The 18861-nt window shown below is 37.8% G+C and overlaps 1 protein-coding gene across 2 annotated transcripts in view; it reads left to right on the forward strand.

The window, feature by feature from the left end:
• Positions 1–18861, forward strand: part of si:ch73-211e3.1 — a 120036-nt gene that overhangs the window by 50923 nt on the left and 50252 nt on the right. For both annotated transcript variants that reach the window (XR_015495640.1, XM_087261002.1), the window contains exon 2: positions 10628–12280. Coding sequence is in view for 1 of the 2 variants with exons in the window: in XM_087261002.1 (XP_087117128.1) it covers positions 10628–12280 (1653 nt within the window). In the remaining variant the exon portion in view is untranslated. The remainder of the gene's footprint in view (positions 1–10627; positions 12281–18861) is intronic.

Here is an 18861-nt window from a genome sequence, read left to right on the forward strand (position 1 = left end):
CCTGTATTTAGTTTTAATGTCATTAGTGCTATAAAAGTGTCAAAGTTTAACCTGGTGCCATAAAATCAATGGGGTACATCTGACTCTTTTCTGTGTCTTTAATAGTACGTCATCAGCCCTGGGGTTGAGCAAAAAAATCGAAAGGCTGATGGCTTTTCATTTGCATGTTGTTTAACCAATGTTACTATTAACTACTGTTTTGTTCTTCTGAAGGTTGTGGATACAATATGGTAATTCTAATAGTTAATAATAAAATATTAAAATGAATTTTTTTTTTATGAAACCACCACCACAATAAATGATTTTTTTTTTCAAAAATTGTTAAGGAAAACTTTTTATTGCCCCAATTTTTTTTTTTTACGATAATCTCAATTCTCCTATTTTCTCCTAACAAGAATATTTTGTATGATCTTTCACCATATTCTACTTTGAAGCTTGAGACTGTAAAAAGATGTTTAACACACTAATAGCTACATTTGTTATCCACAATAATACAGTGATTTTACATTTTACAAATGTTGCCTTATTTAAAAAAATAAATAATTCATCAAACACGGTACAATCATTATTTAAAGCCTCAGCTTCTTTCCAGTGAGCATGGATTCAGTTCTCTTTGTTGAGATGAATTACCAATCAAGCTGTATTCTACATGTTCACATGATGCTGGAAATATGATGTAGAAGCTCTTCTCATCATTACTCCAACTTAGGGCTGCACGATATTGGAAAAAACTGACGTTGCAATCATTTGTTTTTCTGCCACATAAAGTTGAAGTCAGAATTATTAGCCCCCCTGAATTATTAGACCCCCTGTTTATTTTTTCCCCAATTTCTGTTTAACGGAAAGAAGATTTTTAGGTAAGGTTAGGGTAATTAGGCAAGTTATTGTATAATGATGGTTTGTTCTGTAGACTATCAAAAATAATATAGCTTAAAGGGGCTAATAGATTTGTCCTTAAATTTGTGTTTAAACAATTAAAAACTGCTTTTATTCTAGCTGAAATAAAACGAATAAGACTTTCTCCAGAAGAAAAAATATTGTCAGACATACTGTGAAAATTTCTTTGCTCTGTTAAACATTATTTGGGAAATATTTAAAAAAGAAAAAAAATCAAAGGGGGCTAATAATTCTGACTTCAACTGTATGTTGCAATATTATTGTCATTTCAAAAGATGATTTAATGCCTCTATAAGGAAAGAGTTCATATTTTTACATTGTGATCTAGTTGTTGTACGTGTGTTTATTATAAAGTATAATAATAATATAAATAAATTACAAGCATAAATGAATACAATAACACAAATATACAATATTCTTTATGGTTTTCTAGATATTCAAACAGTATTGAGTTCAAATGAAAAATAATAATGTAATTAAATGTAAAATAACACTTTATAGTCTTCATTGAGATTTGAAAAATACAATTAATCTTTGTTAAAGCTACAAATTTGATAGCATCTTGTGCAAAACTAGTTTAAATTAGTTTGAAATGTTATACACATGCCTTAAAATACATTTGTTCATGTTAATAGAGATAAACTTAGTTATTTTTATTGCTGTTAAACTATTTCCAGGTAATTATAATCACAACTCAAAATTGCAGATTCTGCGATGACTATTGCATATTCGCACATTGCTATAACAATGCCAAAACAATATATTGTTTAGCCCTACTTCAACTGTAGTTGAAAAGGCTTATTGGTATCAATGTAAAGTATCAGTATCCTTATCTACCTTAATGCCACTAGAATTCACTGTAAACAAAATCATCTGCTAAAGGCATGAATGTGGCTTTAACCTATCACCAAAACATTTAATAATTTATCTTCTTAGTAAACATTTATGTGACTAGACGGGTAACATCTAAATAAATACTCATTTGCAAGGTCATCTTGTACTGTATGTGCGTGTTTGAGAAGCGTGTTTGCGTTTGTGCTGCAAAAGGCCGAGTTTGAGGCATAAAGCATCACCAGAGCCTAGCAGAAGATGCTAACACACACTAGCGCAGTGGTGCATGGCTGCCGGGCTATTCTTTGTTTATTAGCATATCTAGATGACAGTGGCATCGCCGAGGCAGCGGTAATTAAGGCCACAACAATGGAAACCGTAATGATGATTGGCATACCATTACATGCCACAGGGAAGGAGGGAGGGAGAAAAGGAAAGAGGGAAAAAGAGTGCAGTGGGAGAAGAGATAAATGAAGAAAAGCTTGCTCTTTTAATCTCGGCAGGGCTGCTACCTCTGTGTGCACATGTGTGTGTTTGCTCTCTTGTCGGCCTGTGTGTAAATACGCGCAAACTCGTTTACTTTCGCTGGGAAGTCGCTTGTTTTGCTTTCCCCTCCCTGTCACAGACACACTGATTTCTTTGAGATGGCTTATTCGGAAAGGAGGGGTTTTCTTTCACCCCATCTCACCTCCCTTTGCTTTTACGGAGTTAAAATGCTCCATCCTTTAAGTGTCTCGTCGGATTTCATGCTAAAAGTCAACTTTTGCTCCCTGAGTACTTGCGATTTTTACATTTCATGCTTTGGCACTGTTTGAGCTTAAAAAGGAAAGGTTTGCTCCAAATAATAATTCTCTATGCTTTCTGCGTGTAGATTAACAGTTGCTCAGATTGTTCATTTTGCTTCATAACACCTCATATGATAAGGAGATCTGGGTATTCATTTTGTTTTGCCTCTTATATACATATATAGTTGAAGTCGGATTTATTAGCCCCCCTGATTTATTAACCAGCCTTTTTATTTTTTCCCCAATTTCTGTTAACCTAGAGTAGATTTTTTCAACACATTTCTAAACATAATAGTTTTAATAACTCATCTCTAATAACTGATTTATTTTATCTTTGCCATGATGACATTAATAATATTTGACTAGATATTTTTCAAGACACTTCTATACAGCTTAAAGTGACTTTTAAAGGCGTAACTTGGTTAATTAAGTTAACTAGGCGGGTTAGGGTAATTAGGCAAGTTATTGTATAATAATGGTTTGTTCTGTAGACAATCGCTAAAAATATAGCTTAAAGGGGTTAATAATATTGACCTTAAAAGGTTTTTTTTTTTTTAATTAAAAACTGCTTTTATTCTAGCCGAAATAAAACAAATAACATAATTTGCCAGATATTTAAAAAAGAAGAAATCAATATATACTTTTATACTCCATATATATTATTATTATTTATTTTTATTATTTATTATTATTATTATTATTAAAATTTTATTTATTTACTATTTGTTTGTTTGTTTGTTTATATTTATTTATTTATTTATTTATTTATTCATTCATTCATTTTTTGCTTCCGTTTCATTATTTAGCAATACTGTATAACTCCCTCCCCAAAACTATAAAAATTGACAGTTGGCTAATCTGACTGTAAGGCAGGACTTTCTTCGCTGTGTCGGCCATACCGAGCGTAGCAATTTACTGTACCTCATTCATAGTAATCTGAGTGAACCGTTTTTGTCTCCGGTGTAACTCAATAAGAACATGTTCAATTAATCAAAAGAGAAATTAAAGATATCCATTCAGACCATCACGTGATTCATTGGAAAGGTCAGACTCTAAAGAACAATTTGTTCACAAACCCAACACAACTTCTTTGTTTTTCACATGACATTTGAGGACTATGGTCATGGAGCATTTTGGTGTTGGAAACTGACCATGATACAAACCATCTTTTGTGTTTCACAACAGAAAAAAGCTGACCAAAAGAGAGCTTTTCCCAAAGACTTGGGGATTGTACCTCTGTCTATTAAGGTCTGTCTTTGTGAGCTCATGAGTGGTTGACTAAGTGTATTCCGGCACACACGCATATCCATACACACACATTTGGCTTGTTTATGTTGGTCTATGAGACGAAACTTTGTTTATATATGCAAAAAGTGCCTCCAGACCCCTCCTGTTGTGTTTCTTTTGGCGTAGAGTATCTCCCTGCCCTACTCTGTATCTCTATCTTTTTTTCTCTTGCACAAACACACACACATACACACACACACACACACACTCCTCATCCTGTTTCTGTTCTCTAGAAAAGGGACTGTCCTTAATTATCCTCGTTTTACAGTGAAATGTGCGAGTAGAACTAGCTTTCTTCAAAATCTTTCTTTTAATCATTTCTCTCATTACTACAAGTAAAAAAAGTGAATGTTTTTGGATCTTCTTAATTTAGTTGATTTGTTGTTGTTGTTGTTGTTGTTTTTTTAAGAAGTCACTACATGTTCAGTAATAAATAAAATGTTATAATTAACATTATACTTCTTCCACAAAAATGCTGGGTTGTTGCTACCCAGTGTTGGGTGAAATACAGACAAGCCTAATCGTTGGGTTAAAAAGTGTCTTTTAACTTTAAAAAACAAATCCAATGTTGGGTTTGTCCATATTTGCCCCTATATTGGGTTATAACAACCCAACTTGTATTAGAGTCTACAAGACTGTTAGAAGCAAGATTCTGATTGGCATTCGCACTTGTGCAGTTAATTTCAATAGTATCTGGATTCAGCCTTTATGATGCAAGTTAAGAGAAGCATTGGATGCAGCTCAGATTGCACTGCACCAGGTCTGCATCCAGACCCCTCTCGTCAATTTAAGTTGCTTCACTGACAGCTAAAGGAGTTCCAGGGAGGTCTAAACAAAAATAAATGCTTTGGTTAAGATGCATAAGAAAATATGTCTGTCCTTTACACAGCAGCAATTTGAGCACAACTAAGGTATCATTACTAAAATGCTGTGCATGCAAAATATAGACTGAACACATAATAATTTTTACATAAGTCTATTTTTACAAAATCACATTTTGTAATCTACAGCTAAACTAATTCTCTAAAAACTTACTGCATCATTTTTAAAAACTCAGTTGTCATTTACACCAGTGGTTCCCAAAGGGGGGAGGGGGTCATGGGACAATGACAGGGTGTCGCTTGGTGATTTCAAAGTCAAATAAATTTTATTAAACTATTAGAATCGCCATAATTTAACCATAACCCACAGAAGATAAAAATAGTAGTTTTAATTTTAAAATACAACAACATACTAATGAAAAGCCATGAGCCTTCAAATAATATTTCTTTTCATAGAATTGGTGTGTGTACGTTAGATTAACAACACAGCAATAGCGTCAGCTGCAGCAGATTGGTTTTAATAGCATCAGGGTAAACTTTCTGACACCTTTACGGAAATCAAATACATTAAAAATAAATGCAGGCCACAAACGAACTTTGAGAATGATCTCTGAGTGGCGGTCAACAAAATAAACCAAGAATAGACTTGTGCTGAAAACATTGTCTCTTTAATATTCAATTAAACAAATTAATAAATGCCTATTTACACTTTTTTTTTGTTGTCAATATGCTCATGTTTATATAGTACTATTGTTGTGTGTGCAGCGTTTGTATACAACCACCTCTGAGGAGTTTGGAGGTTTTAAAGCCGCCAAAATTTTCTGTTATACTTTTCCTTAAGGTACGTGTAAGATAATTTTAAAACATGTTTTTCACAACTATTTTCTTTAGTTTTTAAGCGCTACAGTACTTCCAATAGAAAATGGAACCTCCACATCAAAAGCTACTGGTCCAAAATGTTTTAAATGTTTCTTAATATACAATATTTTGTGTGTAATGGAGGGAAAAAATATGTTTTTTACCTAGACATTTAAAAAGAACCTATTTTGGAGCAGTAATCACAATATCGTGAAACCGATAATTTTATCCAAGGTTATCATACTGTCAGAATATAATACCGGCTTATGCCTAGCTGAGAGTCACTGGCATTGTTATTTTAGGGGTTGCGGCCAAAGTTTTGGAACCCCTGATTAAAACAAACAGCCAAAATTCATAGAGCGTTTTTCATTGTTAGCTAAAAATTGTGTGATGTACTATAAATGTACTATAAAAGCCCCTTAAAGGAAGACTCCACTTTAAAAAAAAAAAAAAGCTAATTTTACAACTCCCTCATACAACTCAACTCTTTGGGAGTTGCGAAATGAGCCTTGTAAAAAAAACTAAAAGTTGAGTGTGCCTTTAAAATGAATCATTTATAATTTTGGTTGAAATCTAATTAGTCTATTGTTGGTGGTTGTTGCAGCTGTCGGCTAAACTAACATTTCTGAAAGAGTTATTTCGTCTTGGTTTGGATTACTGGGTGAATCATTTGAAATAATCAAGTGTCAGAGATTCCATAACTTTGTCTTGGCATCTGTGAAGAGTCCAAAAGCTTCTGAATCATTGATTCGTTTCAGATGACTGCACAGACAGGGACACCGTGGTTGAATAATCAGCCGTTGCAGAGGTGGATCGATAGCAGCCGTCATGGAAAGCTGTGTGTGTGTGGACATGACAGCCAGGTCTAGACGCAAGAGGAATGAATGGTGGAGAGACAAATATCATAGCATAGACTTAACCCTGTGCTGACCTGTTGTTTGCAGTGGGCAACTAATTATTTGAACGTGTAGAATGAGAGTTACTGAGTAAACAGTTGTGCCGTGTGTACTTAGTGCTCACTTCAAAGTTTACATTTAATACCTAATTATGGACAGCATGGTGGCTCAGTGGTTAGCACTGTCAGCTTTACAGCAAGAAGGTCACTGGTTCGAATTTGAGTCCTGGCATGTTTTCCCCATGTTCGCATGGGTTTCCCCCTCAGTCCAAAGACATGTAGTATAGGTGAATTAGGTAAACAAAAATTGTCTGTAGTGTATGAGTGTGAGTGTCTTTGAGTGTGGAGTATGATTGTTTCCCAGTTCTGGGTTGCCGCTGAAAGGGCATCCGCTGTGTACAACGTATGCTGAAATATCTGGTGGTTTATACCACTGTGCCGACCCCCGATAAACAAGGAACATAGCCACTGGAAAATTTAAAAGAGGATTATTTAATTGTCACATAAATGCAAATAAAAAACGCTTTTAATACTTCTAAGTAATAAGTTTCCATCCAAAGTTGTGATTTACATTGACAATTGTATTATTGTGTAAAGGATTTGTGAATGAAGCAGCACTTCCTCTTCTTGTATTTAAGAGAACAAAGTTGAAACTTCCTGAAAACTGGTATAGACTTTCAATAAAAAATTTTTACTTGCTGCAAAAGGGGGAAACCACTGTAGCTCTTATGAAAAGTTGATAGAAACAGCTACAGTTAAATGAATTCAATAATTCTTCAAAACTAGTATCTGCCTGTTGTTATGTTTCCCCAAAATAATTGTTTGCAAGGAAACCATAAAAGCTCTTAAACCGATGGGAACATGAGAAGAAATTTGCTATTAATCAAGAGTTTGATAATAAAAACAACAGATAACTAAACAGAGAAGTAGCCCTAAGATGCCATGTTTGTTACTTACTGTATAGCTATAATCTGACGTGAAATTGATCTTATTGGATTGATTTGATAACTTGGCAGAAGATACATCTCCACCACCTGTGTGATGACATTAACGTCAGTTTTATATTATTGAATGATGGATGTGCATTAGTGTTACTGTGGTTCTAGGAAAGACTTGACGGCTTCATTTCCACAACATTGATTCATTCTGTGCTAGTCAATCCACAAGTTATGATGTTGAATGGGAAAAACATGACTGGTTGTGCTGTATGTAAAATACTTGGTGTCATTTGTTTAGGGACTGGACTATACTGATTAAGGTGTATGATATCGATTCACTAAAGAACAAATGACTCTGAACTGATACATTTTGATGAATGTCGGGCTGTTGGCTCTTCCAGTAGTAGTAGTAGTAGTAGTGGTGGTAGTGGTAGTTGTAGTGGTGGTGATAGTGGTGGTGGTAGTAGTAATAGTAGTAGTAGTTGTTGCTGTTGTTGTTGTTGTTGTTGTAGTGGTGGTGGTGGTTGTTGTAGTAGTGGTTGTAGTAGTAGTAGCCGTAGTAGTGGTGGTGGTGGTGGTGGTGGTGGTGGTAGTAGTGGTAGGGGTGGTAGTAGTAGTCGTGGTGATAGTACTACTAGTAGTGGTAGTGGTAGTTGTGGTGGTGATGGTGGTAGTAGTAGTAGTAGAAGTGGTGGTTATTGTAGTTGTAGTGGTGGTGGTGATTGTTGCAGTAGTAGTACTGGTAGTAGAAGTTGTGTTGGTGGTGGTAGTAGTAGTGGTGGATCTAGTAGTGGTAGTGGTGGTGGTAGTAGTAGTGGCAGTAGTAGTAGTAGTAGTAGTGATGGTAGTAGTTGTAGTAGTGGTGGTGGTTGTAGTAGTAGTGGTAGTTGTAGTAGTAGCAGTAGTAGTAGTGGTGGTCGTAGTAGTTGTAGTAGTAGTAGTAGTGGTGGTGATAGTAGTTGTAGTGGTGGTAGTAGGGGTGGTAGTATTAGTAGTAGTGGTAGTAGTTGTAGTAGTGATGGTAGTAGTTGTTGTAGTAGTAGTAGTAGTAGTGGTGGTGGGGGTGGTGGTGGTAGTAGTAGTTGTAGTGGTGGTGGTAGTTGTAGTAGTAGTAGTGATGGTAGTAGTTGTAGTAGTAGTGGTGGTGGTAGTAGTTGTAGTAGTAGTGGTGATAGTAGTTGTAGTAGTAGTAGTGGTGGAAGTAGTTGTAGTAGTAGGGGTGGTAGTAGTTGTAGTAGTAGTGGTAGTGGTTGTAGTAGTGATGGAAGTAGGAGTAGTAGTAGTAGTTGTAGTAGTAGTGGTGGTGGTAGTAGTTACAGTAGTAGGAGTAGTAGTAGTTGTAGTAGTAGTAGTAGTAATGGTGGTGGTTGTAGTAGTAGTAGTGGTAGTAGTAGTTGTAGTAGTTCTGGGCATTGTGCTAGTTGTGTGTGTGTGTTGTGTGTCTCTCTGTGTGTGTATTCAGTGTAGCTTTAATGAGAATCAGAACAATGCAATCAGATGTATGCCTTACCAGCCATAATTATGAGGAATATGCACAGCAGTGCGGATGATAGGTCTGCTCCCTCTCTTTTGCCAGCGCTCTATGCTGACAGATGGTTGTGTCAGTCATAATGGGACAAATCCGATCGCTACCGAATGAAAGGCGTCCCTCCAGCAGAGAGAGAGGGAGAAAGAGAGAGAGAGGTAGAGTGAGGGAGAGAGACAGTCGATGTGTCTGTATTGATGTGTTTACTCAGGGTGAAATTGGCATCCATTAGAGAGAGGATTGTGTGCGTGTATGTGTGTGTCAGGGAGAATTCAGGCTCTAAAATGAAGGCTGCATTAATTCATATTCTGTTACACATGCACAGACACTCTTCTTTTTCATCACGTGTTCACACTGTCTCTTTTTCTAACACATGCACGGCAGGGTGGACTGCGCAGACAGCTTGGCGATGCCGGGGAAGGTGTGTCTCCAGAGTTCCATTGTTCTAGTCGGAGAGAGGAATCTGTGTGGAAAACCTCCTAGATAAAAAGGGGGTGGGGAATGGGTGGATGAAGGAAGAGAAAGGAGGAAAGAGAGCGTTTGTAGGAAGTGGACTAGCCGAGTCCATAAGCCAGCTTCTTTAGAAGGGCATGAGGTGTAGTGTTTATATATTCCTGTACCGTATCTAGGCGGACACGGTGTAGGGAGCTGTCAAGAATATTTTTTCTATATGATATGTACAAGGCAATATTCTGTAATGGTTTTCCCAGTGGCTGAGAAAGAGCTTAAAAATGGATAATGGTGTCAGAATCCTCATAAAATAGAGAGAACAGAGAGGAAGAAACAAGATTGAAAAAAGACTGCACATTCTTCTGCAGCAGGAATGTTTCAGTAAATTATTCATCCCGTCAAGAATCTGTTTCTTATAAGGTCTCTCTTCATTCGTCTCTCTCTTTCTCAATCTCTCTATAAGGTTAAAAGTGCCACAGAACACATGATTTCTAGTTGCACTGGGACTAAAATCTTCTATGACAAGTCTATCCAGCCATCTCTAGCTCTGACACTCAGAGTCTTTTTCTCGCTCTGTTTTGAGAGTCCGCTAGTCTTAAACGATAAAGTGTTTTGTGTAAACAAAGGGTAAATTATTTCCTTTTCTGATTTATTTTTTGTAAGACCAGAATGAACACTCACTTTTGAGCTTACCAGTATTCTATTTTAAGTTTTATTCAGTGCTTCACTTTGATACTTGGAATTCCTTAGAGGCCACAGATCTAAAAAAAATTCCAGAGTCTGCCTTGTATATTATGTGATTTGCGAGTTTGTAAACATCTTCATTCTGAATGTGAATGAGGCGCTTTTGATTGGCGGCTCTTTAGTCTTAATCCGCTAAGAGGGCTCTCTAGAGGCCTAGAATTGGGAGGATGGGGTAAGAGAGAAGGCGTTCAGGGTGTTGACCCACACACTAATGGAAAAGGTCTGCTGAATAATCCCACTTCTGGCACTATTGGACAACAGCTGGGCCCTTGGAAGGCTCAGAACCAAAAAAAAAAGCCCATTTTGGAAATCGGCATTCATACTGGTAGTGTTTGATAGATTGAGCCTTGAGATCCCTACAGACCATTTGTGGGCAGTAACAGACCAGCTCGAGAAAGCACAATCAATGTGTTGCCAGTAAAACTATGTTTACACTTGAGACATTTGGACTGTTTGTAAATGTTTTTACATACTATCAGTTGAAATTACACTGTTTTCTATGTGTTGATGCTTTTTTTATTCTGAAGGTCACCATCCTGTTATCCTTGAAGCAGCTTGCTGTGATAACAAGGCTGTTTCTTTCTATGTCTCCACAGCTGCCAGGATCCCTGAAGAGGAAATTGACTGGGGCCGTTGAGAGTTCTGCATCGCTAAACGGGGTCTCTGACACGTCTATGACCCAGGGAGGTGGCAAGCGACTATGTCTGGAGGATGTCACCCTGGCCATGGGCCCCAGCTACCCTCAGCAGCCCCTGTTCCCTTCTGGGATGAGCAACCAGGGAGGTGTTCTGGAAGCTAATCGACTGAACAGTAACAACAACAGTTTGGGCTCTCCATATTCCGTACCCCCAAATGCTAGTCCTGGATCGACTCCAGGGACTGGGGGAGGTTCAGGTGCTTTGTCAAGTAACTTCAACCCAAACGGGAGTTCAGCCACTCCTTCAGTTGAACAGGAACTGCAGGAGATTTTGGATGAACTTACAAAAAACCCAGATCCTACTTTACCAGAGCTTGACATTGAAAAGATCTTGGGAAAGGAAAGTGATGACCAGGCAAATAGTACTGGGGGGTTTGTCCATCCAGAGGGTAATGGGACCCCCAAAAGATCCCCACAGAGACAGTCACACCTGGAGGCCCACCTCACACAGTCCCCTGGTTTCTCTCAAGCAGGTTCTCCTCAAGTGGGGCAAAGTCCTGCTGGGGCACCATATACTCTACCACATCCTTCTAAACCTGTCCCGTCTCCACTATCTGCATCACCTCTGTCATCATCTTCTTCACAAGGACAGAATCAAGCACGGTCGCCCATGCTTTCAGCTGCCTTGTCAAGGCCTGGGTCCAACTGGCATGAGGTTTCCCGAGCCCAACAGCTTCAACAGATGGCATCAAATAGTAAGCACCATCCTAACAATAGTGCAGGTCCCCCACCTGCACAGTCAGGGTTGTCTGGGTTGAGCCAGCAGGGTACTTCCTGGGCTGGTCCCTCTCCACCCTACCGGCCTGGGGATAAACTCCCTAACTCATCCCCTCATCAGCAGCCCTTTAGCCCAGCAGGTAATATTCAGAGCCCGCAGAGCTCTCTAATCTCAAGCATGGCTCCAGCCCCATCCACAGGACCTTCGCCACCTTACAGGCCAGAAAAGCTAGCCAGCCCAGCAATTGCTCAGCCCCCTTTCAGCCCCCAGAACAGCCTTCTTTCTGGAAATGCCCCACCGGGAGTTTCAGGCACTGCAATCCAAGGCTCTCAGGCAAGTTATCTCCCTGGTGTAGCTCCAACATCAAGTAACACTCGACCATCACCTCCTTACAGACCAGATAAACATCCAAGTCCAGCTGGGCAATGCCAACCAGGGGCACAACCTCCCACCCAAGGACATCTTTTCAACTCACAAAATAGTCAAGCACCTGCAATGTCTAGTCAGTTATTCAAGGCCATCACATCTAACCAGCCACCCAGTAGCCTCAAACTCCTCATGCAGGCACAGGGAAAGCCCTCGCAGCTGCAACTTAACAAGACCACCACAGGTGGGATGGGTCCAGAGCCATACTCCTTCAACAACACCAAGCCACTAAGGCATTTTGACCCTGAACCCTCTGTGGCCAAACTAGGTCCTCTGACTGTGGGAGGATACCGCAATGCTAACATGCAGCCCGCGACGCCCACATCGGCCACAGGACATGGACATCTTTTGCAACAGCGCATGCAAAGGGGGATGCCGGCTGGTGGTATCGTGCCTCACTGCAGAGATGTGAGTACAGTCACTTGTTTTTTACACTGCTCTGTGGAGAGTCAAATATTTTAAAATGTTTTGGGAAATAATATCAGGCAGCTAGTATAAGTTTTGTCACCTTGAAAACTCCTGTGTTTAAAGTAATAAAGTCAAGTAAAGAACCGTCTCTGGCAGTTTATGCAGTTTTCATTATAGCATGCAGGTGACTACAGTTAAAATCCTTCCTCCTTCTAGCCCAGTTTAATGTACCGAGACAAATTAAATGAAGCTATTCTTAGTCTGACTTTCCATAGACTGAAACTTTGTGGCTCTATGATTATATTTACATGACAATGATATAGTCAAAAATAGAAACGTTTTAGCTTGCATTTGAAAAATGTTCATGTTTACATGTTGAATATGCAACAACAATGTGGTGGAATTTTTTTAATCTTGCACTTTGAAATCTGTTTTAAAATGAAGTGTTTTCATACAGTTGATAATGTTGTTGTCATGTTACAAACAGGCAAATTGCATGATAGGTTTCCAGGTAAAAAGTTTTTTCATTATTTACTCACCCGTTATTTATTTCAAACCTGCTTGACTTTCTTTTTTCTGTAAAACATAAAAACAAAAGTATTCTAAAAAAAAAAAACCTGTAACCATTGATATCTGCAGTATTTGTTTTTTTCTGCTATAGATGTGATTGGTTGGTAGTTTTCATCTTTCTTCAAAATATACAGTACATTTTTAAAGGAGCTGTTGACAAGGTATGGGTAAAAATCCAAACAATAAAACATAAAAAAAAGAATGTGAAAATGTGTTATGTCTAATAACAGTGGAATGACACAAGGAGAAATTACTGAAATACTGAAATGTATAATAGTTTATATAAAAGGCTTTTTTTTGCGATGGTAGCTTAAAGACGAGAGTGTACATTTTTAGAGTGTTCTATTGGTCTCATCAATCCGATCTGATCTTTGTTTTGTATTTTCCAGCGGATTTAAGTCAGGTCATTGGCTAGACCATTCTACAGCTTGATTTTCATTTTCTGAAACCATTTGAGAGTTTTCTTGACTGTGTTTTGGATCATCGTCTTGCTCAAATGTCCCCTCTTGTTTCATCTTCATCATTCTGCTAATGTAGATGTTGGACTGAAGCAGCTAATATTCATTTTTCCAATGATGAAGGTCAGAGGGTTGCTGAAGACCTGAGAGATTTCAGCTGCTTTCACTGCCTTTTCTACTCCTCACTTTTTTTTATGTGTCCAATACTTTTTTTTCCCTGCATCATTTCACTTTATTACACATAACTAGTTTTGTTTTCTTTGCCTATATGGATTTCTTTGGTTGTTACCAACATCCGGTGAGAATTTCAAGTCAACAGCACCTTTAGAAATAAGTTTTCTGAGAAAAATGATGACGTGTTCAATACTTATTTTCCCACTTTATTTATAGCAGATCAAATAAGCTCATATAGGTTTGAAACCACAATAGGGTAAGCAAATGGTGAGTTACTTTTTTGGGCAAGCTATCCCTTTTTGTGTGCAGGAAGTAGCTGACTTTTGTTGTAATTTCCTAAGACTGTAAAAATGCTTCAATGCACCAAAAGAAACAAAATAATTATCATTTAAGCAAGACGTCTGGAATTACACCGTTAAAAATCGAAGATACAAGAAGAGAGATTTCTGTGTTTAAATTAGTCCATTGGCTTTGGGTGTTTTTACTTCATACAGGGGTTGATTGAGCTTTTTTCTAAAAGGTGGAGTGGAGTGGGCACCCTGTGGAGTGTACCATGGGAAGGGAGGGGTGTGGGTGTTCCGACTCTGATGTGTGTGTAAGGGGGGCAGTTGGGAAGATCCAAAGGTTAATTGAATGGACAGCTGAAAAGAGAGTGAAGGAATGCAAGGCTTTGAATGTGATTAGCATTCATGCTAAGAAGCTGAACATGTTCAGTCCATCTTAATTGGCAGATAACTGTTCTTTTAGTTGCTTTGTTAGTTTGTGTGATGCCAAGAAAGTTTAGTTTTTGTGTTTTTGCTGGAATGAGAGACATAAGAAAAAGAGAAACATTTTAAAGTTGATTTTATCCTCGTTTTTGCTCTGAAGTGAGAGTGTGCGTATGTTTATTTACATGCTAAAGAGCAAAGGCTTTGTGATTGTGTGTGTTTGTAAATCCACACTAAAGGGAGAAAGACTGAGTGTGTAAACGTGTCTGCCTATAGAGTTTCAAAGTACCGCTGTGCATTCTGTCTCCCTCCGTGGCGGTCTGTTTGAAGACAGAGTCCCCCTCTTTCAGCCCAGTAGTTCTCTTTCATCACACCAATAAAAGATAATGAATTTTAGAGGAGAGGGAGATTGAAGAAGAAAGAGAAAAGGGGGCCAGTTTCTTTAGTGTCTTGGCATGCATGGTTGCAAACTAAAGAGGGACTCAAGCCATCTCTCTCCCCTTAAAACTGATTGCCGTTCTCTCTCTCTCTTTCACAGACACGCACACACACACACGCACACACACAATATAAGCCAGTTTTTATTCAGTTTAACTTAAAAAAATTTAATAAATAAAAAGGAAAACATTTAAAATCAATATAAAAGAAACCACTTTTGTGGATTTGGTAAAACTGTGAGATGAACCGTTTTCATCAGACTGTTATGACGCATTTAACAGTCATCATAATCTTCAATCCTTAAACGTTTTTAAATATGTAATTTTTTTTTAATACTTAAAAACATTTATAAGCATTTATGAATGTATTATATCATCTTTCTGTTATATTACAATGAATGAATTACCGCTTATGCAAATTGTTTCTTATGCAGCGTCTATGGGACAGGACAGTAAATTTGACGTTAATCTGTCCTCTGGGTACTTTTCTGGGTACTGGGTATTTCAGCGAATAGGATTTTAAAAATATTTGTTGTACTCTCCTAATCACTGTGCTCTAAGTTTACCCAACTATGACGATTACTGCTGCTCAGAAACCCAGAAAGTTTACATGTAAAAGGGTCCCTTAATTGTACTGGAAACATGGTTCTATATATGATAAAAATAATAGGCTACAATTGTAAACAAGTAACTCAAAGCTAATTTTACAGTCATTTGTAATAAATACCGAGAAATGTTTTGTTTTTGTCAGAAAATGCAGATATTGTCATATTTCTGCAAAAGCATAGCTGAAATTTAAAGCTGCTTAGTTCCAGAAGAATACCTGTGCTCTTACTAGTAGTGAAACCTTAATCTTAGTGAAAATTAAGTGTTGCATTTTTGTAGCTGTGTTAGGTGGGCTTATTGGTTTTTATTATGAACATGTAGGGCTTAGCGCTCCTTGAAGTGCACAAACTAGCAGGAAACAAAAAAGTGTGATCGTTATCAAGACTCATGATTCACAAGAAGTCTACGAGAACGTAAGTGAGGTATTTTCCCAGCAGGAGCAGCTTTCTGGTAGTTGTTGACTCAAATGGGGATTCCCTCCTCCTACAGAACACCTCTCTCCTCTCTCTGTCATGCTTACAGTTTGTGGAGGAAGTCTGTTTGTCTGTGTGTGAGCTCAAAAGCAGAAGTGAGATTGCATTTTGTTTGCAACCTCTCCCACTCTCCTCAATTAGATAAGTGGGGAAGAAAACAAAACTTAGTTTATTGTAAAAAGCCTAGAACTGATGCCTGAATGTAAATGTCTAAGTGAGATTTTAGAACAAACACTTTTTTTGTCATTTTGCAGTCAGTTCTAGTTATCTAGACATAAAAACAGCCTTTTATTCTTCTCTGGACGTGCCTTTTTGACATCGGTGACAAATTCTTTGTTTTACTCTGTCTCTTTGTGCTTCTTTTTTTCTCCCTTTTGCTGTCCTCCGCGCCTCGGTGTGACAGATTGGATAACCCTAGAGGTGTGTGTGGTGTGTGTGTGTGTGTGTGTGTGTGTGTGTGTGTGTGTGTGTGTGTGTGTGTGTGTGTGTGTGTGTGTGTGTGTGTGTGTGTGTGTGTGTGTGTGTGTGTGTGTGTGTGTGTGTGTGTGTGTGTGTGTGTGTGTGTGTGTGTGTGTGTGTGTGTGTGTGAGAGAGAGAGAGAGAGAGAGAGAGAGATGTTCAACTGCCCTCACAGCTGCAGTGAACAAGATTTTTTTTTATCCCGTCTACTTTACCACATGTACCGAACACACACACACAGAGACTCTCTTCCACAGCCTACAGGCTATAAACATGCCTAATGTGTGTCTGTGGTGTGTGTTTGTGTGCTGCGTCTATCCACCTCTGTGTGCTGTAAGTGGTTGTTGGAGAACCCCAGGTATGGCTTAAAGCTGACTGGTTTATATGACTGGTGTCATTTGTGATGTCGTTTCTCTAGTGTCAGGTTGATGTTAAAGTGAATCTGAGGTCAGTAAAATCACTGAGTGTTGTTAAAGTTTAACAGGAGAGCATTCTGGAGAGCAGTTCTGTCTCTGCTTACAGCAATTTTGATGTCTTCAAAAAGTTCTAAGGAGAAATTAAAAAAGAAATGAGTGATCGGTTGTTGGTAATCAGTTCAGAAGAATTTAATAGCAAATGTTGAGACTTGTTTCATGAACAGTTCATGTGGAGATTTTTCATCACAGATCTTTATATTTAGTGGCCTTAACTATGTGCTTACACTGAAATTAATCATTCGTTACAGTGAACTTATTGATTAAATACATGTTTTTACATTGTTCTTGATTCATTATCTCTGTGTAATTACACTGTAATTAATTTATGTTATTACATTTGTAATTACACTGTTGACCATTCCTTACACCTTAACCCTCCTGTAAATCCACCCATACCACTAAACCTGTCCTTAACCCTACCCGTATCCCACTTCAAGAGCACCACACAAGAGTTCTGCAATACATTATGAACACAGTAAGTATTTATTTTCGCTGTAAGTGAATAGTAGATAGGGCTACTTATATAAAGTGGGACCCTGTTTTCTTGTACATGTTTGCACTACATCAGGTTTTTGTGTTGTCAAGTAAAAGTGTTCATATTGAAGCCTACGTGAAAATGCACAGTTAAATATTTAAAGGATCATTAAATAAACAGCTTTTAAAGAAAATATTCAGCACATTTAAATCGTTAGTTTGACGTCACAAAAACCAAACCTGTATGATTTTAGTCGATTTTTATAGCTGTGTGTGTGTGTGTTGGTGTGTGTGTGTGTGTGTGTGTGTGTGTGTGTGTGTGTGTGTGTGTGTGTGTGTGTGTGTGTGTGTGTGTGTGTATAGGGCTGCACAATATAATGTGTCAGCCTCGATATCGCAATGTGTCTATCCTCAATAGTCACATTGCAAAGATATGCAATGTTGAGTTGACTTTGCAGTGTAATTCTAATATTTACTTATACAAAACCATAATGCATGCACTGTTTATTTCACTTTCATCTTTGCTTTGTTGCGTACATCTATGCTTGTAGTTAGTTTTTTTTTTTTACATGTTATGCACCATCCACTCCCCTACAGAATCATCCCAGTCAATCAAAAATAATACATACAGGAACACTTTAGGGATCATTTCTCACTATTAGCTAGTTGCTTATGAGCATTCATGTTATTGAGATATTGGCTGCTTATTAGTACTTATTAATCGCATGTTCTGAATGATCTTATTCTACATCCCTTATTCAACCTACCCAATACCTAAACTACCTTAATAACTAATAAGAAGCAAATTAGAAGTTGAAATGGTTTGCTAAGAACTGAACCTTAAAATAAAAGTGTGACCAAAAATTCTTTCCATGTATAACAATGTATTTCACAAAATATAATCGCAGAAAAAATAAATATCGCAATGTCAAAAGTTTCGATTATCGTGCAGCCCTAATATACATGCTATCATGGTGTTTATCAGTCCCTCTAGAATTTTGCAAGAACTTTTTTTATACTTTTTTTTTTTGCATCCAGAAATGACAGACTGTGACTGATATTCTCAAAACTTTCAGCATTATTTACTTTAATTCTTGTGTTTTGCTGTGAAATAGCAATAGTCTTTTCAGTGGACCATTTGAACCCTTTGACTCACAAAATCCATAGATGGACTGATTTATTGATGTGGAGAATTTTATTTCAAATGTTCAGTTTTTATCTATTACTTAATATTTTAATTAATTCAATTATAATTCTGTTAAAATATTTCTTCCTAAAGCAGTGTTGCAATGTTTGATGCTTTTCACATTACCACAATATGTCTAAATAATTACACTTTCTATCGGGGGTGGTTTATGATTAATTACTTTTTTAGGTGACATTTAAAATCTGAGAAATTGTATTTCTTTTTAGCTTAAATTCAGTTAGCCACAAAGCATTTTAATAGTCTTTGTAATCAATAACACTGATTTGCACTCTGCCCTCTATATGTATGCATGCATGTATGTATTGCTCTCATCTCTCTCTTGTTTGTGTGTGTATGTGTGTTCATGTCCTTCCTTCAAGGCTGAAATGATTGGGGGGGGGGGCTACATACACAGGAGAAAATATTTCATGCCAGCACCACACACACACACACACAGCGGTCTTCCCAGCAGGGTGTGGAGAGTCTAACCTTGTTTTGCGCCTCTCTTCTGCTTGGGCACATTCACTGATTTTAACCATTTTTAAAAGCTCTAAGTGGGTC

This window comes from Danio rerio, chromosome 7 (genome assembly GCF_052040795.2).
Source record: "Danio rerio strain M-AB ecotype USA chromosome 7, GRCz13ab, whole genome shotgun sequence".
In the NCBI taxonomy this organism is placed as follows: Eukaryota; Metazoa; Chordata; class Actinopteri; order Cypriniformes; family Danionidae; genus Danio; species Danio rerio.